Source organism: Dufourea novaeangliae, unplaced genomic scaffold, assembly GCF_001272555.1.
Source record: "Dufourea novaeangliae isolate 0120121106 unplaced genomic scaffold, ASM127255v1 scaffold6, whole genome shotgun sequence".
Taxonomy (NCBI): domain Eukaryota; kingdom Metazoa; phylum Arthropoda; class Insecta; order Hymenoptera; family Halictidae; genus Dufourea; species Dufourea novaeangliae.
The window spans coordinates 420,482-446,327 of NW_015373900.1; the positions used below are offsets into that span (position 1 = coordinate 420,482).

The following is a 25,846-nucleotide window of genomic DNA, read 5'->3' on the forward strand; positions in this document are numbered from 1 at the left end:
AATATACAAGTGTAAGGCAAGATATAAAAACGAATGAAATCCATTAACGATGCATTTAGAATAAATTGTCTTGTAGTTAAGTGAAAAAATATATACTTTTCCGTTTAATGTTTCATGAGTATGCGATAGATGTGTGTAATAATTTGCAGTAGGCACTGTTAAAATCGCATTTAATCGCGGAGTACCACAACTTTTTTGACCGGTGGCGCCATCCGTGGCGAACCGCTGAAACTGGTAGCCATATAATTGGCTAGCAGTTTCAGCTATTGTCACGCAGTCTAGTGTGTGTGTATTTTGAGGTTATTTTTTTTCATTTCTCCTTTCCGCACGACACAACAATGATCGTTTCTAATTAGAAACGATACTGTTACAATCGAATATTTTTATGAGAATCACTGTAATCTGTTTATGAGACGTAGTACCGCTTTATCGCATGCTGTACTGACACAGTTTACTGCGATTTCGTCGTTTTTGACTCGGAGTACGTTTCCTAATACTTATGCGAAGGTTTTGAAGTTTGATTGTATGCGGTGAGTCACAGATTTGTTCCCCGTTATTGGATCGATGACTAATTATATGCTCCTATTTTTCTATAGCATTCACATTTATATTACATCTGAATTTTCACAAATATCTTCTAACAACATGAATATATTTCCCCAAATATTTTTCCATGGCACACATGTAAATATCTAACATGGAAAAGATAACGCACTTGTGGAATGTGAATCAGTTTATTACAAAATTGAATTGCCCTCAAAGCATAAACTTACAAACATATTACATGTAAGCTTTTTTTAAATGGTTTATTTGAAATCTGTGTATGTGTTAATGAATGTATTATGGAACCTGTATTATATATGTAATATTATTACGTCTTAGACAAAAATGTCGACGACTGAGCCAAGGAATAGAATTGCCAACGCAGAATTTTGGTTCTTCGGTGATGTGCCCTTATTGTGGATCACTTTGGAATACAGTGGATCATAGCATTAGGATATTAAGAGGCAAACCACTTTCTAAGTCCATTAGAAAGATTGTATCTTCCATGAACAACAACGACAAGAGTATACCTAAAGTTCGTAGAAGTTTAGTACAGAAATGTTTAAAAAATAAGATGAATAGATTACTGCTCAGATGTTCGGTTTGTTCAAGCAATACTAAGATACCTTTTACTAAGCCACAAAGAGAAAAAACACAAAAATCTAGGACAGAAAGTATTCAGGTATCGCAGAAACGTAAGAAGAGAAGGACAAAGGATAAGACTGCCGGTTTAAACATTTCTGGAATTTTAAACGTAAATGCAGAAAAGACTGTGGAAAAACCAAAAGAAACAACTACAAAGAAAATAGGAGGCACTACAAACTTTATTACACCAATTCGGAAAATAAAAAAATTAAATATAAACAGATTAAAAGCTGTTGTGACTCAAGGAGCAACACCTCCCAAAAGAAGAAGTCTGCACAATTTCTTAACAGAACTCTGCTGACAATCGGTTTATTAAAATATTTTATAAAAATCTGACTACCATAAACGTTTACTTATAACATAAATTATATCTCACATGTTTCTACAAAACATTGTTATCCTTTTATTATTATTATATTCCCCTACCATTCAACACCCATAATCCGGATCAAACTGCTTTTTACATTAAATACTACACAACATTAAATCTGTTTTCACTTTAATTGGAAATAGGTCTCTACATCGCTGTCCGCATAATAAAATAAATACACTATACAACACCATGCATCAAGAGCGTTAATGAGTCTCATGTACAAAGTCCCGTGTATCCATGGTTCATCCATCATTCCAATGGAATCTCTTTTCGCACAACCTAGAGAAACAACAAAGTTAAGTATTACATATCCAATCGATTATAAATATTGTATAATACATGCCACGCTCGTTCATTGGGGCAGAAAGAAAAAAAAACCGACTACTGGACAAAAATTCGTGATGTAAAGGACACTCTCCGATATTTTCTTTTCCTTGTTCTCACTCGCTGGAACGCGAGTATTTCGACCGCGGAATCATGCGTGTGGAGGTCCACTTTCATGCGTTTCGTGTTTGTTAATTCGGTCAGTGTGTCGGGTTGGCAGGAGAAGACGGAGTGGCGAGGTGAGGAGGACTGTTAGTCACCTGAATGCACGCCTCGAGATAATCCCGTTCGGACATTTCCTGGTCCTTCGCAGGGGGAACTTTTCCCCGGCGGCGCAGCTCTTGCTTGGCATCGTTCAAGTCATAGATAGCCACGGGGTCCAGCTTGCCCTTCAGTACCAGGCCCGCCAAGTACTCAATGTAGTGCTGCCTGCGGGGAAAAGTACCCAGAACTTTAGTCGTGCCATGCACGATGCTTCTGCGTTTACCTCGGCCAGGTCCCTCCTGTAATGTTCCGGGTCGCGGCCGTACCAGTTCGGGGGTAACTTCGAACCGGCCCGTTTCACGCACGTTTCGAGATCGTCCACGTTTAGCAACGGGAGCGGCTCCAACTGGGTCCCACGAATCTTTCTGACTAGGTACTCGATGTAATGTATCCTTGAACGTTGGAACCGTTCGTTAAGAAACGACTGGGGTTGGGGGGGGGGGTATATGAGTCGCGAGAGTGTTTTTTTTTTTTGGGTAAGAAAGAGTTGGAAGTCTTGGACAAATTCTCGGTTGGAAGAGATATTGTGTGATCGTTGAGTAACTAGTACTAGCTGAAATACCCTTTTGTTTTAGGCGTTGAACCAAAAGAATTGTCAGATGTATACGTATAGGGTACTATGAGATCTCGGGTCTTCTTTACATCAATGTCTGCTCTGTTCAGACGAATCTACTTAACAAGCACACGATATCGTTTCCGTTGAATATAACTTCGTCACTTTTCTATTGAAATTATGCTGTATAAAGAACAATAGTAATATAAAGAGGGTCTGAACACAGATGAATGTACTAATAGGCAAAAATATCTAACGAGTACATATCATACTACGGATGCAAATGGTCTTATCGTTTGTATTGAATTACAGTAACTGAAATTAATATAACATTAGTTTTATCTCTATGAAGGCTTCTATCGAGTGTCAAACGATATAAAACATCCCATTAAACTATTTAGACAATCCTGTATACGTTAGAAATGTATACAATCTGCAGTCTACTACGTACGTTCGTACCAGCTAGTGAACACCGTTTCAATACCATAGCAATTACAGAAATAGCAGTTTCTGTAATCACTTGAATCGCAACATGACTGTCTTCTCGACGAAATGGGTCTGATAAAGGCAACTCATGCAAAGTTCCACTCGGACGGCGGGAGGGAGGGAGGGAGGGAGGAGTTACCTGCACAAACCGGCGTGTCCCTCAACGACATCTGAATTGCACACCGCGTCCACAACACCGGCGGGAGTTTCTTTCTGCAACTGCACTTTGCACTTGCGATCCCCGGCCGGACCCTCAGTGTCGTAGTCGATCCCATTATCGCGCAACAACTGCTGCAACTGCGCGGGCTCCTTATCGCGTAGATAGAACAGACAGTTCCGCGGATGATGAGCGTGCAGGCCCAGTTTCGCGCAGTACGGGCTGACCGAGCATTTCGCTCCCATCATGAACGCTTTGCCGCAGCCGCAGCAGAACTCGTACTTGCACAGGCTGCACGTGAAATGCATACAACCTGCATGGAATTTGTCGTTTAGTGGTTTCAGTGGAATCCATATCTACATTCATATATCGCAAGAATAATGGCAACCTCGGAGAAAGAAAGGCTGCCAAAGACAGCCAAGACACGCCAAGAAAATCTTAAGATAAATGAAACTCAATGTGGCAATGAAAAAAAAAATATTTCGTTCTCATTAAGTGATCTTCGTGTTACATTATATGTCTACGCAACGGTCCAATTTAAATGCATAACGTTTCAGGGCTAGAGAGAAGGGGTTCTTTGAGATCTCACCTCCCCGGGACAAGGAGTACCGAAATTTGCACTTAGGACAGTCTATGCCATTATCCGCCAGGTGCTTGGCTAAGCCCGCGGCCTGATTATCCGGGTCGTTTTCGTCTTTCCAAGCGGCAAATTGCTCGCACGTAATTCCTTCGTGCTGTTTCTCCCACTGAAAGTGAAACCGTCCAGTTGAGAGGATGTTTACGGGAGCCGTTGCATAATATCAGTTTAATTTCCGAGGCGTGTGTAACGTCAACGCCTCTCTCTGTACCTACCGGTCTTCGACAGAAGGCGCACGTGACCGACCGGCAATCGGGACAAATCAGTCGTTTGTGATGCGGATCCGCGTAGAAACCGCTCGAACACTGAAACCAATCAGCGACGGTTACGCCCCAGTTGCGCAATGTTATTCGCATCGAGGGTACTTCACCTGAATGCACCACTTGAAGTTAGGATCCTGCATCAGCGTTCTGTCCCGCAGCTTCCTTTGGAAGAGCTCGTGAATGGGAGGATCCAAAAGGGTCTTCAGTTGGATGTCAAGGTTACTGAAGTACTCCAGCACCTCGTCCTCGCTGGCGTCCTTCAAGTTCGGCTCTTTGCAGTACGGGCAAACCGCGTCCGTGATGCTTCGATCGCTGATCTGGATCGTGAAGTAGTTCTTCGCGCACTCGTTGCAGCAACGGTGCACGCATTTCAGCATGGATATCATCTGACAGGGAAAACTTGTGTTTCATGGCTTTCCGATCAAAGTCAAAGTGGAACGGGATGTTTGAGATTTTTATGGCCTAGAGGTCATCTTACTGTAGAGGCTCCTTGGTCTACACTAAGTAGCGCACAAGATTACCAAGTAACATTTTTGTTAATATCTTTTGTAAAACATCTATGTGTCTATATACTCTATACTCTATACTCTATACTGTTGTGAAACATTTATTACTTTTATACAAGCTTCTACTTATTGTTAGACTGGATATTAATTATTCGTATAATTGTGCTCACCTGACTCATCGCGAAGCGACCAGTGCAAAGCTCGCACTCCTGCTGCAAGAAAGCCAGCGCTGATTCCACGCTGGAACACTCTTTGGCCGCATGCAGAGCCTCCACATCCCCAAATTTCAGAGCCAATAAACTGGCAGCGACTTCCGCCTCGTCATAGTTCGACGCTTTGCCCTCGGCCAAGAGGCGGCGTGCTATTCTCTGTGAATTGAAGACAGTTTTCTTGACAGCCTGTGCTTTTTGACGATCGATCTTAGAAAGGTCTGTGACCGTAATTGTACTGGAAGCTACAATAATACCGAATACATTGGTATTCTCAGAAAGAGTAGCTGTACTCTGTTACGATATTATCAATCAGACTGATGATTCTTTGGAGCATAAAAATAGTGATAGTATTAAGAGTATCGTCGAGTTTATGAAAGTGATCATTATTTGTGGTTTTGAACAGAGACTGATAACACAATGGACGATGCAAGAACATAGTGGCATGCAAAAAGAACGATAGAAAGACTACACCAACGTCTAGAAACGAGCTCTTGAAATTTCGAGAGTGATTTTCGAGAGTGATTTTTCAGAGTAATATCCCTTGATTGTTACGTATGAGCGAAGAAAAATTACGAATTCGATTGTAATGGAAGTATTAAGGAGTGTTAATGCGTTAATAAGCGACGGATGCATCGTGACGAATGCGACCTAAATTCTCCAAAGTTCCACTGCAGCCACATACATTCCAACCTCCTTTGGAAAATTTGTGTCCAGTGATATTAAATGAAAGTTCCTGTATACCCTCTTCGTGAATACTTGAATGCATACGAACCTCAACGTACACTTTCCAATGCATCGCGATACCCATGTTTCTTCTTACCCCGCGAATTTTGAATACCATCACAATACCAAGATTAGTCACGCCGAGGAGAGAAAAAGAAACGGTACTTACCTCGCAGACGAGACGTGCTACACGATAAATTGTCTAACAAGCTACAATGAAAACTGGGTTAAAAGTTTTAAGGAACGTCTCGGATAATCCCCGTGTTTCGGTACGCTTTATTCATTTTTCGAGCTGTTTGTAGACATTGGCCTGTCCACGGACAAAACGGACCGACAAAGTGGTGAGAGAGTCTGACACAACTGACGGTTTACTGACCTCCCTCTCCGTTTTGGGAGATCCCCCGGTCCTCTCGTAGCCGCTTCGACTCTCGACGTACTCCCTTTCCGTTTTCTCTTCGCCCTCGAACCGACGTATACAACTGGCTACCAGGGAGAACCGTTTCTTTGAGGTTCCTCCCTGTTCCATCCCCTTATCACCGCCCGTGCTCGCTCTACGGCCGGTTTTAACCTTTTTCTCGTTCACGCGTCTCGGCGCTTTGGCCCCAACCTTTGAATCGGATCCACTCTCAATCTTGGCATCATTCGTTTCGTGTTTCATCTTTGATCTCGTAGACTTTCCATCAACCGTGCCATTAGAACCTGGTTTATTCGAGTTCGTAGCTGGCGAAGGTTCCTCCATTTTTACTATTTTTGTGAAATTTTTTCGAGCCTTTTTACCAGTATCCTCTATTTTAGTAGTCTTTTTTTTCTGCTCACTAATCATCTGGGTTTGCTTCGGGTCAACGTCATCGGCTCTCAAAGTTTCATCCTCCTCGGACATCCCATCGATCTCCGCGTCCTCTAACGGTTCTTCCTCGTCGAACGATGAATCTTCAGCCGCCACAATGCCATTAGAATCTTTACGATCCACGCGAATGTCGCTGGAATCCGAGCCCTGAGTGTCCACGTCGCTGTACTCGTTCCCGCTCTCTTCGTACTCCGAGTCGGATATTTTCGCCTTGATCGCGTTCAGCGTTTCTTGCAGCCGAATCTCGGCGTCGGTCAGATCCTCCATGCTGTCCAAGGTGTTGTCGGAATGTTGCGTGTCAGTGCTGTCGAAGTCTGAGGAACCTTCCACGTCGGAACTGTCTTCCGGTTCACGTGTGTACTCCTCGCTGGAATCTGTGTCGTTCGAATCGTCGTTCTGTTCTTCGTCTAATTCACCAGTCTTCAGCTTCTCCGTTACAGAATTGTCTCTTATATTATTGATATTTCTATTCCCGTCGACTGTCGAACCTCTCGAAAGCTCTACTTTCCTGCCATCTAAATCCGTATCGGTTCGATCGGAGACAATATTTTGTGGCGCCTTCAGTTTCGTAGGATTTCCCGATGAACCAGTTTTCCTAACAGTTTCTTGGCCTTCTGGTTTCGCCGTGGTGTTATTCAAATCGGCGGATAACACCACCGAAGATTGCGAACTTTTCGCAGATTGCGGACGTCTCGCTGTGAACACTGGGATCCTCGAGAGGAAAGAGCTTTTTGGTATTTCTTGTATCTTCTTCTCCGTTTCTACCCGAGCGATCTTGTCTTTGGACTGTACAGAGATGATCGATCGTTTCATCTGTTCGCAACCCTTCGATATGGTTTTCAAGATGGTGGATCGTTTCTGCGTGGTTACTTGCGAACCAATCGACTTGGAATTTGTTTTGGTCAACCTTTCAACCTGTTTTGGTACAGTTGTCATTTTCATTTTACCCGTTTGCGTAATATTCGACACGATTTTCGCGGTTCTTGCGTCTACCTTTCCCATAGTTTCTCTTTTTGCTGCTCTTTGTATAGGTAGAATCGATTTGCGAATCACTTCCACCGCCATTTCTTTTGCTCTCGGGATACTTTTCGATGTTCCCTTCGGGCTAATTTTCCCGAAATTTCGTCTGGGTATGCCAGTCGGTTTTTTCACCACTTTCACGGGCGATCTTCTTCGACCGAACCTCTTGCCAGGTGATTTCGATCTTTCCTTAGCTGCGACTACAAATGCCACAGTCGTATCGGTTCGTATTTCACTATTTTCGATTGCATCTTTTTTCAGAACTTCACGTTCTGTTCTCAGTTTCGTGGATTCTTCGAGAGTTCGAACTTCAGGCATACTCTCGAAATGTTTTATTGGCGCGCATTCATTCACCGCTATCATCGGGCACTCGGTTATGTTAATCTCGATGATTTCAGGTACTCCAGGTGGAATATCAATAACACCCCCGATATTTCGACACTCTGCCAATTTAACGCTCGTTCTTAAATCCGAGTTCGATATATTTTCATTTGAATTTTCGACTGCAGGTGCATCAGGGACATCTTTACTTTCTTTTTGTATTTCATTCTCTTTAACTTCTGGATCCACCGACTCCGACGCGTTATTATTCGAATCCTTCGAAATATCGATAGTAGCTATCGATGTAGTATCGGAGTAACTTTCAAGAACCGTATCGTTAGAACTCGATTCGATCGAGTTAGTTTCTGTACTCGAAGCGACCGCATTACGCGACATATCAACAATATCATTGGGATCGATTGGACTTTCCGGAATTTTGTTGGTGTCCATAGAATTCAGCTTGTTAACGACGGATTCGGAATCCAGAGTTTCCGTGCTCGACGACGGACCATTAATACGAGAGTCACTCGAAATAGTTAAAATTGTCGACTCGATATTCGCTAGTGCCTCGGTGCTTTTATTCGCGTCGACGTCGTTGGACATTGAAATGGGATCTATAAACGTTGAAGTCTTACTATTCCCTGGAACTATCGGTGAATTTTCGATCTTTGAATTCTCCTCCGATCTATTCATTCCATCCATTGTATTCACATCGTTTTGTTCTTTGTTCGAAAAACCGTCATCTGTTACCTCGTAGTTATTCCCCTGGATCACCAACGATACACGTTGCTTGCTTTTTCCTGTTTTCACGTCAGAGTCGAGCGACTTACTTACGGAAGTTATTGGACGAGTATCGATTTTGTCACCGGACTGAGGTATGTGGCATGCAACGGAGATAGGCTGCTCTACTTTTTCAGACACATGCAACGGGGATTTGGATATTTCGGGGAAAAGAGCTTTAGTTCCGTTCGAGATATTTGTCGTTTCCGTTTTCGGATTCTCGGACGGTTCGCCAACGGTATCATTGATTTCGTTAGAAATTTCTTCGGCCACGGGCTTGGGATCATTAGAAGTTCCTTGCTCATTAACAACAGACTCTTTGGAAGTTTCCTGCGCGGTGGTTTCAGCATTTTTTGACGTTTCAGAGACTAGAATTTTGGGATCAATGGGGATTTCACGAACAACGTGTCGAGGATCGTTAGAAACTTCTTCGACAAGGACTATGGAATCTTCAGGAATTTCACTCGATATTGTTTCGCTGTCTTGTGTAGCTAAGGAAACGGTAATTTTAGAATCTGTGGTAACGTCGTGAAGTTCCTCGGGATGTTTCGACGCATTTTGGATAAGGGATTCGGAATTCTCGATAATTTGTTGCGCACCAGTTTCCGAACACTTTGAAATATCGAAGATCGATGTTCGAGGGTCCAGAGGAACTTCTCGTACGACGTTGCCAGAATCCTGGAGAACTTCTTCGACATGATTTTCGGAATCTTTGGGAGCCTCATTGTGAATAAATTTCGAATTTTCTGACATTTCCAGGACAGAAGCTGTGGGATCTTGAGAAATCCCTTTGACGTGGTTTATCGAATCTGAAAGAACTTCTTTTGGAATAATTAAACAATCCTTCGTAATTAGAGGTACTACAGTAACTTCAGTCGCAACGGCTTTGGATTCCGTGGGAACTTTTTCATTGAGATTTTTATAATCCACAGAAAGTTTATTCATAATCACTCTGAAACCATCCAGGACTTTGGAGCCCAGTGTTTTAGAATCTACGAAAGTTTCAGGACAATTTTTAGCATCAATAGCGACCTCTTTACCGTTCTCGGTGATTTTATGATTTTCAAGCGCATTAATTACCGAAGCTTCTGAAATTTCATTGGTACAGGTATTGGAATCAGCAGAAGTTTGGGGCACAGCGTTTCCGGGATTATTGGAGACTTCAGCAAGGACTTCTGAACCCTCAGGAATTTCGTTCGTGGCAATTTCACGACTCTGCGCGTTAACTTTAGTAAATTCACAAACGGGAGGATTAGTAAGAGAAGACAAGCTCGTCGTCGTAACGGTGAAATTAGTCGAGTTATCAGCACTAGAATTAACCGCCGTAGTAACTGGATATTCTACAGAATCTCTATGCTCGCCTACGAAACTGCTATCGATCAATTTCACACGGTTATCATCGCAACTCTGAACTCTCGTGATACGTGTCCGTCTGTCGGATGATTCAGATGTTTCCGAGCCACGTGCCACGGGGGATGACGTCGATAATGATTGCGCGCCAATGATTTCGTTATTTCTCGTTAAACAATGCATGATGGCTGATTGGTCGCACGAAGATGCGTTGTTAGATCGTGAGTCCTCGGTGTTATTCACGGAAGAGCCGTCAGCTTCCTTTACCGACGACAATTCGTCCATTATTTGGGTCTCGGTCCCGTGAGAAGAATCAATCGTTAACACTTTCACGTGAACAACCAAAGCTTCACCTGCGTCGTCGAGCGTTCTCCCGCGATCAGCATTCTCCGGAGGCTCCGTTCCGCCTCTAATGCCGTCTGCCGCGACTTCCGGCGCGCATTTTTCCGAACTTACTTCAGCCCCGTTGTTTCCAGACACCATCTTTGTTTCCTCGCAACCCGATAGCAGCGTCACTTTCCCGTACAGATTCGACGGATCCTTCGAGACCTCGACGTTACCGTGAAATTTCGCTACCACCGTGTTCCCAGCCGCCTCCATTATCCTCCCACTCGCGTTACCACGAACACCGTCGTTTCCTGCGTCTCTACGTACCGTTTCGAGTTCTTGCAGCTTTTCGATGTCGGCCGCGGTCGTTTCGGCAGTGGCAGATACCGTTGACTCGGCTGGGACACCGCCAATTTCATCGACAATCCTCTCCACCAGGTGAAGTTTCGCAGTGTCTTCGTCGCTCTTTTGATCTACTCCTGGCGTTTCTGAAGACACAGTCTTCGACTCCTTCACCATTTTTTCTTTCGCATTCTTTTCCAGGGGATCGATCGTCGCGACGTTGACTTCGTTCGATCGATCGACATCCAGGGTCTTCTTCGGCGCTAACATCTGCATCGCCGAGACGAACGGACCAAGTAATTGCTCTGGCAACGATCTCACCGCGGATATCAGCGCCTCCACGGTGACTGCTGCTTGGGTTTCGTTGCTTTTCTGCGTGACTTCTTGCGGAGGACCGTTCGCGGAGGAATCGTTCGCCGTGGTAATCGACGATGATTGCTGTTTTTCGAGGGTAGTTGCGGCTGTTTGGCTCGAATTGTCCGTCGACTCTATGCTTTCGGGTGTTTTTTCCGTTGAAATACCTGGCTCTTGTGGTTGTCCGGGGCGGTCGGATGGATTAACGACTGGATCGAAGACTGTCTCTTCCTGCAAGTTTTCTTCACTTTCCAACAGTTTTTCGTCCACCAGGCTGGGTTGTTCAATTCCACTAGATGGTTGTGAATTCTCTGGCGAACCGTGGTTCGATACATTTCGGTCTACAGGGACGCTTTCAGGTGAAACGGAATTTTTATCTACTTCTACGGTCCTTTGATTAAAACCGGCAGTCTCTCGAGGCGAGATTTCGTTTCCGTCGACTCGTCCAGGAATCTCCTCGTCTCCCTTCCGAACTATGTCAAAACTTTGGCTCCCTGTTTCCTCAATATTTTCCTTCGAGCTACTCGCGTCGATTGCTTTTAATTCTACCCCCGCGGGCGGCTTATCCGCGATCTTTGTTCCAGCTTTTTCTATCTCGGTATCATCACTTTTATCCGCTTTCTTGAGTTCCCTTTGTAACTCGGCGGATTGATTCTTCTCTTTGCACGGATGAAGAATCACTTCTTCCGTTACTTTATTCTTTGGAATCTCTGAAAAATCACCCGACAGACTCGAAGAAGCCAGTTCTGTCGTTTCCTTAATTATATTTGAAACAGGAGACTTCCTATCAGGATTTTCAATACGAACACTTACAGTATTATCCTCTGCAGGCAATAATTCCTTCTGATCTATCTTATCCTCGATTTTCTTTTTCACTTCCCCGAGACGCATTTTTTGTACTTCAGGTGTTCGAACCTTATCAATATCCAAAATCGCTTCATTCACTTTTTTATCGTCTTTCCTTAATAGATTTTCCGTAGGTTTCTGTTCGTTCGTTTCCCCGATTACACTTGTTGCGGTTACTTTTTTCTCACAATCTATAGCAGGTGCATCGAGTTCTCTAATTAAAAGTTTATCGTTTACAGGCAATAATACAGTCTCGTCTACGGTCGTTCGTGTCGATTCGTCGTCGGGGCAGTTCACGAGTCGTTTCTCCGGCGTTCTAAGGGCCTCGGTTACATCGAGGTCTTGTACGGTCCTTCGGACCAGATTTTTATCGATTAAAACCGCTCGATCGTCATTGTTACCTTCGTGCAGATTAACAGGCTCGTTACCGTGCGTGTTCGGGGGCTCTTTCTCGTGTTGCCAGTTATCGGTCAGTTGCTGGAGGGCCGCCAGTTGCTTTTGAAAGTCGGCCTGCAACGCCACGAAATTTTCAACAATTGGTGACATTACCTGCTTCCGCGCCTCGGAGTCTGACACGTTGGAAACCTGTTCGGGAACACCCGTACCACCACCGACCGCACCTGCCGCATCTAGAACAGTTTGATATGGTCGATGATCGTCACTGTTTCCTAAGGACCCACAGGGTTCCACTCTGGACACCTTCGTTTCGACCGATTAAAAATTATCCGAACGATTATTCTGAACCCCTGGCAATCAACTGAATTATATCTGTTGGGTTCATGCAGGAACAATGGTATTATCGAGATAGAACGAAGGAATATTCGGGAAACGCGACGGTTTTGGAAAAAGGACAATCTCCGAGGATCTGTATTGACCCTTTAACACTCAGATCCTTAAATCGTTATATCAAAATTATGATATACATGTATGTTGTACTGTATTCAAGTATGAGTACTTGAATTTTCCAAACGAAGACGTTGAAATGTACTTTTCTTGCTGACAAGAGTTAGACATTAATCTTGAATTATTTTAAATTTTTAAAATGAGTGTTGCACCGATGCAATATTGGGTCTTAAAGGGTTAATAATTCGTTCGGTTCAATATGTTGACTACTTTTTTTTAAATAAACCCCTCAGTAAGGGATATACCGCCGATTAAAATAAACTTTAAGCAAAAGCGTTACGTAAATTATACAATTTGAACGATGTCGATTTATTTCTTTGTTCGCCCAAGAGCTAAGGTAGACAAGGAGATTATACGAAACTAATTCAGCCCTTGTATAAATGATGTATAAATGGTTCGATCCTTCGTTATTAATCGGATTTCAGTTTTCCCCGGAGAAATAGGAAGGACCTTGCAATATAAGGGCATCGAACCCGGCCGCGGAAGCTTTTTAATTCTACAAAAGGGGATTCAATCGGTATGCTTTCCGACGGTGAAAATATTCGCTGACCTTCCCGCGGTGCAGCCTCGTCATTTTCCACCCCGACCGGAGGACCCCAGATCCTCATCAAAAACGGCTTGAGCTGATTCTTTTGTAGCTCGAATAAAGCCGCGTCCTCGGCGCCTGCGTTATTCTCCAGCGCTTTCACAACTTCCGCCGTCGTGAAGTTACCTTTCTTCATTATTTCCTCGCACTGCGGAAAGTCATTTGAAATTCCACGTCAACGAAAACTTCGTAATAACTTAAAGACCGCCCGTCACCCCCCTGGGGGACCCAAAAGGACTTCTACTCTGGTCGTTGCACCTGATGTGGTGAATTTCACTTATCGGGCATTCGGTTCACGATGCGTTCAATGGAAAATAATCAACAGAGGTCACCAATATCGTTGTAAATTAAACCGTGCAGTCCGTCTGTTCACGAGAAAAGTTGATAAAAATCCGTCGAAGTTACTTATCAAGAGATTCAATCTCATTTTAATATTTAAATATTCATACAATGTTTATTTCATATTACGAAAAAAATATTTTTTTCCCAATATAAAATAAATATGTATGTAATATTGGAAACATGTATTTTATATTTCCTGTATATGTATACAATATTTGGATTCAATATTTACTTCTTATTAAAAAATGTGGCTAAAAAAATATTTGTTCAATATTTTTGTCCTACTACGGAATAATAGTAGGGGCCACGAATGAATTTGTACATACGTTGTACTAATGTAAATACGTTGCACGACCAAAGTATCCGTCATTCCGAGCTGCAACAATTATCCTCGAAACTCTTACTTTCAGCTGTCTCCGTTGAATCGCGATGGCAACAGCGTTCCAAACATCGCCCTTGGCCGATCTTAACGCTTCCTTCGCCTCCGGGGCTGTGATCGCGCCGACATTATTCTCCTTCAGCTCTTTCCCCTGTGTGGTCGCGAGAACTTGCACGGTCTCCACCAAATGAGGCCACTGCGCCTTCAGCCATTCGATCGGGTTGCTCGCGCCCTGCGATAAAGCCACCTGAACGTCGTCGGTGGAGTAACCGTGCCTCTCGGCGTCACGCAGAAGTTCGACAATTTCTAAGCCCTGCCGCGTCAACGTCGAGACGCCGCCTTGGGAACTGGAGCTCGCCTCGAGGAATCTCGGCTGGCTCGGCTCCTGAAACACGAAATTAATACCTCCGTTCGCTGACTAACTCGTTGAAAAATACATACGAAGAGGGTTTTCGGAGGAAGAGGTGCTCGTGACGTTGGGAACGGACGAACTAGTCGTTCGAAGAGGTTCGATCGTCCCAGAATGGCATCCCTGTACAACGACACCAAGTGACACAGTGTTACTATCTCTAACATGGATTAATGCGATAAACAAAAACCAGACGTTATTTCTCACAATCATTATCTACGGAAGCAAAGAAGATGAACAAGTGATCGGCGAATTAAGGGGCTGTGTGTAATCCTGCCTACGTTCACACCGAGGCTACGGAGCGTGAAATCAAGATCAATACAGATTAAATAAAAAAAAAACAAAAACAAAAAAATACGGTTAAGTAGATCGTAGGTTGGATGGGATTAGAAACCATTTGATTCTCGTTGGGGGTTGAACAAGATTACCCTGGAACGGTAATAAAGATGCGCCGAGTCGATCGAGTTCCGTCGCGTTTGATTCCTGCTCGATCCAGCGATCAGCTGCTGCAGATACTGCTCCTGCAGACGTGGATACAGATCCGGGCTGTTCGCGTACCTGACCTGCTGCTCCTGGAACAGACGCTCCGTACGGGCTCCTTTCATTAAATCGTTCGTCAGAGAAAACGGCCGCGGGATTTCCCGGTAAAACCGGGAACGACGGCCATTAAAAAATTGAAGGGCGCCTTTGGCTCGAACGGCGAAACGGCTGCTCCGTTTGAGCGGACTTCGGGCCAAGTTTTCAAAGGCCAATAACGCGGTCCAAATACGAGTTTGAAAATAACCGGGAGGGATGCTTTAATTGCGAAACTTGCTTCACTCGCGACGGCGGATCGATTTTAGGGGAAATCACGCGGACCCGAAACGCTTGGATAATCTGCAGTTTATGAATATTGAATATTTATATTTTTATTTCTTATTTTTCCGTACCGTAAGGTGGAGTAGTTTTGACTCAGTCGGGGGTAACTTTGTGTCACAGTCAGAAAATAATCATTTCCGATAGGGCAGGTATTTTTTACGTGAAATATATTTTCACGTGAAAATCAATTTTGTTTAACAATTTGCAGAGCGAGAAAATTCGAAATTTATCAGTTTCTGAGTTGGGACGAAGGTATCCTATCCGTGTCAATGTTACCACAAGCTTACGGTACTTCGAGGGTTTGGGGGTAATCGTCTGTATTGTATGAATGTCTTCGATATTAAAGATTTACGGAAATATGTCGGTTCAACGATCGATTACGGATTCAATAGAGAATTTCCGAGTGTTTCACCGTACGTCTACACTGCAGGGACTTTGATGGAACTGGAGTTTGAGCTTTGTCAGGCGCTTTTACCTCTGCGTCACTGTCCTCGTAATAAAGAAGTCCCTTGGAGCCTGATGCTGTTCTTGCAAGCCCGGTATTTCCTCTTGCTGGAAGATAGTCGTAGGTCTGAAAAACGTATTTTTGCTCGAATAAATAATGCTCTTCTTTCTTACTTTTTCTTGTATTTGTTGTACTCATTTCCTTGTATTCTTCAACTTTTAGTGCTGGAGTAAGGGACGTTAAATTGAGGGATCCAGTAGAAGAGTTAGCTATGCTATTTTTCGCGAAATCACATGTTTCTAAAAAGTCACAATAATATTTTACAAGCATTTTTTTACATACCATGAATTAGAAGAACAACAAAAGATTTTTCTTTTTTATGAGAACTGTTTTTAATTCACCAAGAATCAAAAATTTTAATGTCTAAAAATTAAAGGATAATAACTTGACATCAAGAGGTGACAGAATGAATAAAAATGTAATTTTGCATTTTGTGGCATAGCTTGACGAAACCATAAGTAACTAAAATAAACTATAACGGAACTGTAATTACAATTTCTTACTTGAGTCGAGATGGTCTGAGGCGGTGGCGACGTTCCAGTCGAAACCGAGTGCATTTTTTGAATTTGCGCGAGCATCGGTCGTCTGATCGGCGATGTTGCGCGCTCTTCTTCTTTCACTTTCGAGACAGCCACGCCGATCGATGCGTCCTGCGTGCTCTCCACGGCCATCAATGTACTACTCGATGTCTCTGACGTTGTATCTTTCGTTACCGACGAGGCTTCCGGTAGCTTATTCTCGGTAACGACCGTCGACGAATCGTCCAACGTCGCGACCTCTGTAACTTCAAGTGTCCTCGTTATTTCCAGCGAGTCTTATGTCTTTAATAACATACAATATCCACATTTAAAACCATAATACCAACAATACCGTTTTCCTCGTAACCATGTACTCAAGAGATCGTTCCGACCAAGGGCAGGCAATTGCAAGGATCACTTTTATTCACGTCTCATACGTCCAAGGGCGTACCAGAGAGTCACATTATTTCCATGAGGATACGTAAAGAACACCATCCAAATGCACGCCCGTGCTTGAAAGCAGCTCCTCTTGAATGAATAATAATAAAACGCATCGGACATGGTCGAGAGAAGAAGAAGAAGAAGAAGGTAGGCTTCATTTCAAATACGACTATGCATTTGGTATCCACTGGTCGTTGCGTACGAAATAATATTCGCGTGTCTCTTTATTATTCATCCAAGGGTATACATCGACAGGAGGACACAATCCATTCTTGTCATTGTGCTTTTTTTCTCTCTTTCTCTCGTACAAAAAAAAAACCATAGAAGAACGTAAGTAGAAACACGTCTGAAACATCTCACGGACTCAGGGGGTGGTGGGGGAGGGGAGACACTCGGAGAATTGGGCAACAGGTACCTACTACTACGGTCACTGATGCGACTTGGTACCAAAGGAAAAGCTAATTTTTCGTCTTGCTCTACCTTTGTTCTTTGCCGAGCCACTGTCCCCGCTCTCTTCGCTGTTCGAGATTTTCAACAGGCTTGTCCGTTTCTCGAGATCGGGGCTAGGTTCGCTTAGGTTGCTGGAGGTCGTCGCTGATTCGCTCTTCGGTGGTTCGCATGGAGGATCCTCTGCGGTGTCGTCGCCACTCGGCGGCAACGCGCTGCTTTTTGTTTTGCAACAGACCACGCAGACACGGTCGTTCATGTTATTTATAAATGTGCAGTGCTCGCAGGCCCATTCCTCTTTTGGTATCTCCATTGCTGGCTTCGACTCGCCGGGGACATTCGACGAAGCCGTTTCCTTGGATGAAATATTCTGATCCTGACGCTTTGCTTCTTTCTTCGCTGAGGCTGGTCTCTCTGGACGTTTAATTATTTCAGGTTCTTTCATCCGAGGACTCTCTACACTACGTTTCTCAACCTCTCGCGTCTCCGTCTCTTGGTTCCTGCTCGATCCATTCGATTTCGAGATCTCTCGATCGCTCTGCTGAAGCTTCTTCGGGACAGCCTCGCGAGACGGTGTCTTCCTCGTGCTCTGGTTATCGGACTCGAACGACGATCTACGGGAACTTCGTTTGGCAGACCTCTCCGTGTCCTCCGGAGAAGCTTCTCCCCTCAAACTTTCCCTTTTTGGCAACTCTCGGTCACGCGATGGATCGCGACTCCGTTGTGTCCTCGTCGATGAACGCGACGGAAGTTCGTTCTCTTCTTTGTTTAATCTCTCCTGGTCTTGATTTCGCCTGGAGGATGAATCTCGAGACGGTGGTTTCTTCGAGGTTTGCGCGTCGCTGTCGATCGAGGATCGTCTGGAATCTCGACGGGTGGATCTCTCGAAATCGTCCGATCCTGGGTCCCTTCTCACGGAAGACGATCTTCTCGAAAGCACATCTTCGTTCCGTCTTTTTCCTGCAGATTCCACTTTCTCGAAGTGATCGTCGGAGGAGCTGGTGACTCTCGATCGAACGGGCAAGGTCGATCTTCTGTCGGACGATTCGTCGTCGGTGCTCTGTCTTCGACGTTCTCTGTACCCGCCGTTGGGAACGCGATCGACTCGAGGATCCAATTTCGAGAGCCTGCGATCCTCTTGATCGTAACGTCGTCGGGCGTTCAGAGTGTTCTTCTGCAAGTCCTCGAAGTTCCTCGAGTATCGTTTGCTTGGTCCCTCGGACCAGTCCTCGGTGCTTGTCATCCTTTCCTCTGACATCAGCCGTCTGAAATATAAAGCGAGATATAAAACGGTACAAGGATAACTCGACAACCTGTGTCTTGCCACCTCGAGGATCAACTTACTCTCGTCGGTTCCTTGTCAACAAACTCCTGCCACCGTCGTCCTCGTGGTAGTTCCTCTGTTTGCTTCTGGATAGGCTACCTCGTCTAGTGCCTCTGGAGCTACGAGAAAGCCTGTCGTCGATGTCCGACTCCCCAGAGTCCTCGGAACTCGCGTCAGACGGCGATCCCTGCGATCTTTTCGATCGTGACCTGGAGGCCAACGATTTCCTGGACTTGAGACTGGGCGAGGGCGATGCAGCCCTTGATCTTCTGCTGGACTTTAAGCTTCTCGCTGGACTGTGCGGCCTCGAGAGCGAGCCTGGATAGTGCGGCGGTAGCATCTGCGATTGTGGATACCCCATCGGACAGCCCCACATCGCTGGATGATTCAGGCTCATCGTGGAACCGCCCATACTCATGTCCCAGGGACCATTCGGCGGGTACCACATCATGGGCATTCCGCCTGGACCTAAGTGAGCCATGGACTGGGCCTGAAAATTGAAAATCTCCACTGAAATTACAATCAAAACCCTGGAGTATTACTAATTCCGAAGATTCGATACCGACTAGAATATACAACTTATGTAGATTCAGGGTTCTTCGTTGTTCGAAAGAAAAAGGATTTAAATTTAATTTCTAACGTGCCGTTCGAATATCTTAAGTGTAGAGATATCTTGTAGGAAGATTCTCGGAGGGAATGCACGAAGATTAAACTACCTGTTATCTGTGAAGGCACGTCTGCTAATTCAATATGGGAGGGGGGGGGGACTATTAGCAATCGGTACGTTCAGCTTCTAACGTCATAAACGTTCCGTTTCAAGATCGATAGCGTCGAAGGTTATCCAGAAGTCGAATAAATTCAACGTTAATTACCTGATGCATTCCAGGATTCCACATATGCGCCGAGGATAAATCGCAAACGCTCGCCGACTGTATCATCGATCTAGGAGGAGGCGGCGGCGGCACTGGTGGCGCCGGTCTTGGGCTGCCCATACTCAACGGCCTCGTATTCGCCGTGTCTCTTGATATGTCACCGGATGTGTGCCTTCGTCTATTCGCGTCTTGAGCGCGCATCGCTTCTTGATATTTCCTGTACCTTTCCTGAAGATTCGCAGGCTCGTTTGGCTCCTTTTTCTCAACCGATCACTCGAAACTCATTCGCAGACGATCAGACACGGTTGTCAATCAATATTCTCGCACCGAGCTGCACGATTGCTGCGATTGTCCATCGAGACACGTGCAAATTATGGAAATGTGACCAGACTTGTTTGATTTTTACACGTCCATTGCGTCAAAAATATAAGGGTGTCTCACCCGATTATGACATCTTGATTTTCTTGCTATTGTTACTCGTAGCAAAAAATGTTTCAGCGGAGGCTTGAATGGTATCGAGTGGAGCATATTCTGATGTTATTAGTTTTTTTCGTGAGTAGACGCGTAAAGGTCATATAAAGGTCAACTTTGTTTTTTTAAATGGAACATGGTATTTTTTAATACATCAATCGATGCAGCTGAAAACTTAGCAGTTCAGGAGGTATTTAAATTTAAATAATTCTAAAATACCATTACGGTCATAGCAATTTGATCCCGTTTCGATCGAATTCAACGATTGACAAGTATGACTGATCGTCCGCGAACCATCAAGCGTCGAAGCTGTTTACCTGTAAGGTGGACATTTTGTCGGTGCCAGTGCCGGATCCGTCGACGGAAGTGGCGTCTTTCACGGACTGCGTGGATTTCGACACCGTTTTCGTGTCCAGGCTCACCGATACCGGCCTGCTCGTGTTCGGTAGGTTTCGCTTCAAGCTGCCGACTCTCTCGATCAAGGAGAGATTCGTGGGGGGTCCCTGGTTTTGCGTCGATTTAGCCTAAGCGCGGAAACCTGAGGTTTATTACACAGTCGAGCTGACCCGAGCACCGTCTCGCGGTGTCGTTTGCTCGGTGAACTGTGGATTCTTGGTTGTTGAAACGTGACGAAACAAAAGAAATCATGAATCGAGAATCGCATACATGTATGTATAGAGGACACGTTGGATTCTGGTTACGGAGCCTGTCGCCTGAAGCGGTGCTAGAATTAAATGGCTTGCTAAATCGTCGATGAGACAAAAGCGTTAGTGGACAAAAGGAAAATAACGGTGAAAAATTTGCAACTCAACTAAAACTGACGATGATAAACGGTCGAATAAGAACTACGAATCAGCTGAAAATAATCGATGTTCGTGTATAGTATATAAGATTGTACCAGTAACGGTACGGGAGTAGCGCATAGGCGACGTAGAATAGGATCGTGGTATCGTGGACGAATAGAATCACCGTGTTAACCGTGTCTCTGCCATATTCACCGTCAACGATTCTCCACAAGGAGAATTTCTCCCGCGTCTAAACCGTATTTCATCGAACACGGATATCGCAACCACGTCCCTGTTCGTCCTTTCCCGCCCCGTTACGTCGTCGACGAAGAAACGTGGAAAAGACCAAAAAAAGAAAGAAAGAGTGAATAACGGGTTCAGTGAATACGGCAGTGGTGTAGTTTTTGCGGTAACGTGGTGTATTCGATCAAAAACCAACGAACAATATACAATAAAATCTCTGCTCCTCGGAGGAACAACATTAACGTCCGTTTTTAAAAAAAAAAAAAGATCCGATGCGAACGCCGCGCATAACAATCTTCGTTGCCTCGGTGTGACGTGTTTCGTTTTCTTCTCTATAAATCAACAATCGATGAGTGTACGTATTACAACGAAATACGGTCGTTTAACAATGCCGAGAACGATTCAAATCACCGGAGACAAAGTTGCGACTTGACAGATATTCAACACCAGAACCTTTACACTTTCGAGAAGGCTGTCAAAGGATAATAAAAAGCAAGGGACGGATGATTTCGTTAAAAATAAATAAAACAAAGATCAGAGAATAGGGGCTCGCGACACTCGCAACCTGGTGACCGCCGATTTCAATCGTGTTCCGTAAGCAATCATCTGGCACGATTCTGGTCAACGTCGAGGAGCTTCGTACCTATGGCGGATCACCGGTCCTGGAAGAATGTTCACGGAATGGGATGAAAGCCTCAGGCCAGAACGCATCCTACCTGAGTCTTCCGATTACGCCTGGGCGGCGGTATCGGGGGCGGATTCGACAGGTTCTCCCCTTTAGGCGGCAACGGCGGTCGTGTTTTCATCGCGTGATCCATCAGGATCCGTCGTCTCACGTGGTTCTTTCTCTTGGGGTGTTTGTGATTCATGTCGTCGCAGGCCTCGCAGTAGGTCCCGTTGCATACGTCGCAACGGGCGTACACGTTCTCGGTGCCGCATAGGGCGCATTTGAACGCGTTCGCGATCGGCGTCGAGGACTTTTCGGGTTGTGGTCGGGTTGGGAATTCGATGATTTCGTAGTCCGGCTCGCCGCAGTCACCGGAGAGGGATGGTGGTGGTATCTTCGGCGGGGTCGGTGGTCGTCGTTGATGCTTCTGGTCCGATTCCTTTTGTTGTTGGGCCTGGGACCAGAGAACGGGAATCGTTGAGAAATGTGTTTTGAATCGAAAGGGAAAAGGATTTTAGGTCTTATATTGTTTTGAAATTTTTTACTTCCACACTAATTCTAAGTGAGCAACTATAAATCCTTAAAGTCTTAGACCCCTTTTTTAACATGCTATGTACTGTTCGATCAGTTACATGTAAACTACTGGTGACTACTAATTAATTTAAACAATCCGATTAAGCATTAAAGTCTAAGTTTGGTACAAATTGATCCGCACAGTGTACGAGGGTCAATGGCCTTTGTAAGGCTACAATCTTTTAGCACTGTGTATCAATATGATATAGCAATGTGATATCGAATGGAATGAATGAATTTAAAGTTGAACAATATTCTTTCAATTATGGTACACCCATTACATCGAATTGTACGTACCAGTACCCAGTGAGGCATGGACCTTGCCATGCGTAACCGGGTTGACGGGTTCGAGATGGCCATCGGGCGCCATTTTTCAGCTCCCGGGTTCTGTAACATATACAGTAATGTCTCGATGAGTGCGACGTACTCGAGCTATTATCCTGAGCTTCCTTCTTTACAGTGAACTCAATTACAATACGAAATCTTTTTATCATCCCTGTTCCTCCTCTAATATCTTTCTTCTATCGATACTTTCTGGTATATTAACACTTTGATGCCGAATTCCGTAGTAGTACAGGCTTTGTCAAAAACAAAAGCTGAGAGCAGTTGACGCAGTAGTACCTACGTGTTTCTTAAATAAAAACTAGAATTGTAAAAAATAGTTCTAAATATTTTTATGTGTTTCTAACTGAATTTACAATTCCCACATTAAATCAACTACAATTATAATGAATTCGTGCAGTTCGCTGTATTCGAATGCAAGCTATTTTCCGTCGTTTTACGATGCCATAGCGCACAGTTGCAATGTATCACGGGGCTCTAGGTGCGCGTCCAGAGCCATTGTTTATCAGGCGGGGCGCATTTTTGCACGCAATCCCGAAACGAGGCGTCGAGACAAGCTGGCAGCGGCGCATCGGGCCTCGTGTTAGGCTGCCAAACGGACGCGTGAATTCATGTCATCGCACCTTGGATTAGGTGGCCGAGTAATTTCGAGGATGCACTATCGAAGATTTCTCGAGCTGGTCCTCGAGAAAGCCTGACGTCATCGGATCCTCTTGCGTAGAGACAACGGAAATCGGATCTATTTCGGTGGGAGGTGAGGGACGGAAAAATCGTGTTCCGTGTCTCGAAATAAAACCGAGCCGTGTGGCACGCGACACTATACATTCTCGGTGGTCGACACGAACGCGGGGAATCCGTAAATATCGCGTGGGTTATGCCCGTGCATTCATTCAACGTTTCTATCGGGATTACGTTAACATTCCACGAGGAATTTTCTCCGCTGGTTATGCGAAACAGAAAAGTTTCATACGATCCTCCCGACCATGCGATGAAATTCAAATGTACTTTCCTGGCAGGTCCTCTTATGCGGAGGAAATGATAATTCGTAAATGGAGGAGGTGGCCACGTCCACCTTCGAAACGATACGGAGTATTGTCGACACGCCGACGGGGAGGAAAACAGCAGAAAAAGTATAATTTTGCTCTATCCACGACTCCAGCCAAGGTAGGAGGCCTCGTGAGTTCCACGCGCGCGAATTAGATCCTCGAATTAGAGCCATACGTATCTTTAGACCATTTACCCCTTCTGTTCTGTAGCCACGGTACGCTTCTCGTTTGTTCGACGCCTTGCTATTCTGTCCTATGCAAGAGCAACAAAGCAACGGATTTCCAAGAATTATAAATTTAGACGCGCCCAAGTGATCTTGTCCACGCGAACGATCGATTCGGTTTTATCATAGACGAGAATGAAAGGAGAGACCTGTATTGAGGAAAAAGCAATCTCAGTCGTTCGGGTTAAGGTACGAATACGCGTTAATTTTAAACGGAGACGCGACTCGACGAAGCCGGCTGCACTTTACGAGCCGCTATTTTTTGGTGAAATCGCTAAAGTCTGCAGCAGTTGGAGGTATTCCAAGCTCTATCCAACCTCGCTAGAGATCATCCGGGAAACATTTTTCTAACAGTGTAATAATATTCTCCCGTGCTTTAGTATCATAATAGATCTTCCAGGGAATTCGCGTTACAGCCCATTTTGGCTCCACTCGAATTTATACGAGTCATAATTCTCGACAGTTTCGAAATTAATCGGATAGGTGATCGTGGACGATCGAACGTCTCACTGACACGTGTCACTTGATCGTGTGGCTCTTTGATCTTATATGAAACCCTCGATTATTTAACGGAACGAAACTTTCATCGGCTCTCGTGCCCTCCGCAATTTTATGGGAAAAGGATTCAGATGCTTTCGCCTCGATAGTGTCACTGGGTACTCATCGGTGGAGGATCGCGTGCGTTCGTAAACAAACCGATCCTCGTTTCCGGTTTACGTCGCACGAAACACGGAACTTCGGTGCGCGGAACACGCGGCTACTTCCGCCCCGGGGGCTGGATCGAAGTTTTCTCGCGATGAAATCACTCGAGGTGTCGATTGTGCATCTCGTGAGAGAGTAACATCAGGCGAGAGTCGTATTCGTAATTGCTTCTTCGGGAAACAAACGAAGCTGCTGGATGTCCCCCAATTATACATAATTTTATTGCAAAGTTGAAGGGCCGCTGTGTGATCTCTTTAACCCTTGCAAAGGAACGATTCCAACTGTCCGACTTTAACGTAGAATTGTAAGATGATAGTTCACAGTACCTTCAAGATGTACTGTGTATCGGACAAATTTATCGAAGTATAGGGTTGTTTGGCTGGTAAATCGGAGATCCTGGGATCTAGTCCCGTTCAACGAAATATTTTTTTTTTTACTTTGCCAACGCAATTTCGATAACTTTGACTTATATTCATAGTATACCTTGAAGGTTCGTACGTAACGTTAATACTTCGTATCTTCTAAATTATGGAGTGTCTACATCTCATACTTCACGTATATCATTAGGAATCATTACCTTACAAAACCCTCCTAAAATCGAAGTCGACAGTTGGAGTTCCTCGATGTTAATAAGAAGTAAAAATCGGTATTCCATTCAAGAAAAATACTCATGTTCGCAATTCTTATTTTACCCGTATGCCTGACTACGGAGTTCCCGATCCATTTACACTAACCTGATTACATTCAACCGTCATATGGGACTGTCGACAGTTAGGAATCACCCGTAGTAGAAAATAGAAGTACAGTGTACTCTATGATTCATCGAGAAGCTACAAATACTTCTAGATTCGAGAAAAAAAGGCACCAGAATCCAAAAGTTGACAATTCGTCCGACCATTAACAAATCCCCCGATAGAAGATAAAGGTGAATCAGTGTCAAGAGACATCAGTGACCTCAAACTTTTGATCGCCGTGTATGTATCTAGACTGAAATTCCAATTGGAACTCGAATTAGGAACAGTCGCACAATCACAGAAAGTCGCAGAATGGGTTGAAACGAAGAGAAAGAATGAGAAATCTCGTTCGATCGGAACTGATCCGCGCCAACGTCCAGGCCGATGCACCGACGGGGATCCGATGAAGAAACGGCGAACAAAAGGCACGTAGCACTGTGTATATCCCCGTTGATATCCCGTGGCCGTTAACCAACAGGTATAATGCACCCGTGAAAGGGAAAGAATCGCACTCACATTCATGTGGGACCTCGCGTCGGAGCCGATTTCTCCGGTTTTTCACTCGGGAACTGGTCGTCACGGTACTGGCTGCTTCCGACTGG

The 25,846-nt window shown here is 44.7% G+C and overlaps 2 protein-coding genes across 2 annotated transcripts; one reads left to right on the plus strand and one right to left on the minus strand.

Moving 5' to 3' along the window:
* Window positions 1-334: 334 nt before the first annotated feature.
* Window positions 335-1,502, plus strand: LOC107193617. Its single transcript, XM_015583097.1, has 3 exons — window positions 335-481; window positions 597-786; window positions 883-1,502. The coding sequence occupies exons 2-3, from the start codon at window positions 698-700 to the stop codon at window positions 1,487-1,489; spliced, it is 696 nt and encodes a 231-aa protein (XP_015438583.1). The 5' UTR covers window positions 335-481; window positions 597-697; the 3' UTR covers window positions 1,490-1,502.
* Window positions 1,503-1,768: 266 nt separating this feature from the next.
* On the minus strand, window positions 1,769-25,846 carry LOC107193417. Its single transcript, XM_015582857.1, has 21 exons — window positions 25,761-25,846; window positions 22,494-22,583; window positions 21,673-22,077; window positions 20,246-20,452; window positions 19,458-19,685; window positions 18,606-19,075; window positions 17,295-18,526; window positions 16,359-16,633; window positions 15,826-15,921; window positions 14,921-15,064; window positions 14,109-14,468; window positions 13,327-13,510; window positions 6,063-12,502; window positions 4,922-5,119; window positions 4,353-4,631; window positions 4,198-4,287; window positions 3,935-4,091; window positions 3,328-3,658; window positions 2,416-2,541; window positions 2,146-2,314; window positions 1,769-1,840 (listed from the first exon to the last, which is right to left on the minus strand). Exons 1-21 carry the CDS (start codon window positions 25,764-25,766, stop codon window positions 1,811-1,813), a joined length of 11,517 nt encoding a protein of 3,838 aa, XP_015438343.1. The 5' UTR covers window positions 25,767-25,846; the 3' UTR covers window positions 1,769-1,810.

Coding starts and splice junctions, on each gene's coding strand:
- LOC107193617 (XM_015583097.1), top strand. CDS start 698: ATGGAAAAGATAACGCACTTGTGGAATGTGAATCAGTTTATTACAAAA. Junction 787..882: donor AACTTACAAACATATTACAT/GTAAGCTTTTTT, acceptor ATTACGTCTTAG/ACAAAAATGTCGACGACTGA.
- LOC107193417 (XM_015582857.1), bottom strand. Junction 22,078..22,493: donor CCATGCCTCACTGGGTACTG/GTACGTACAATT, acceptor CTCTGGTCCCAG/GCCCAACAACAAAAGGAATC. Junction 19,686..20,245: donor ACAAAATGTCCACCTTACAG/GTAAACAGCTTC, acceptor GCGAATCTTCAG/GAAAGGTACAGGAAATATCA.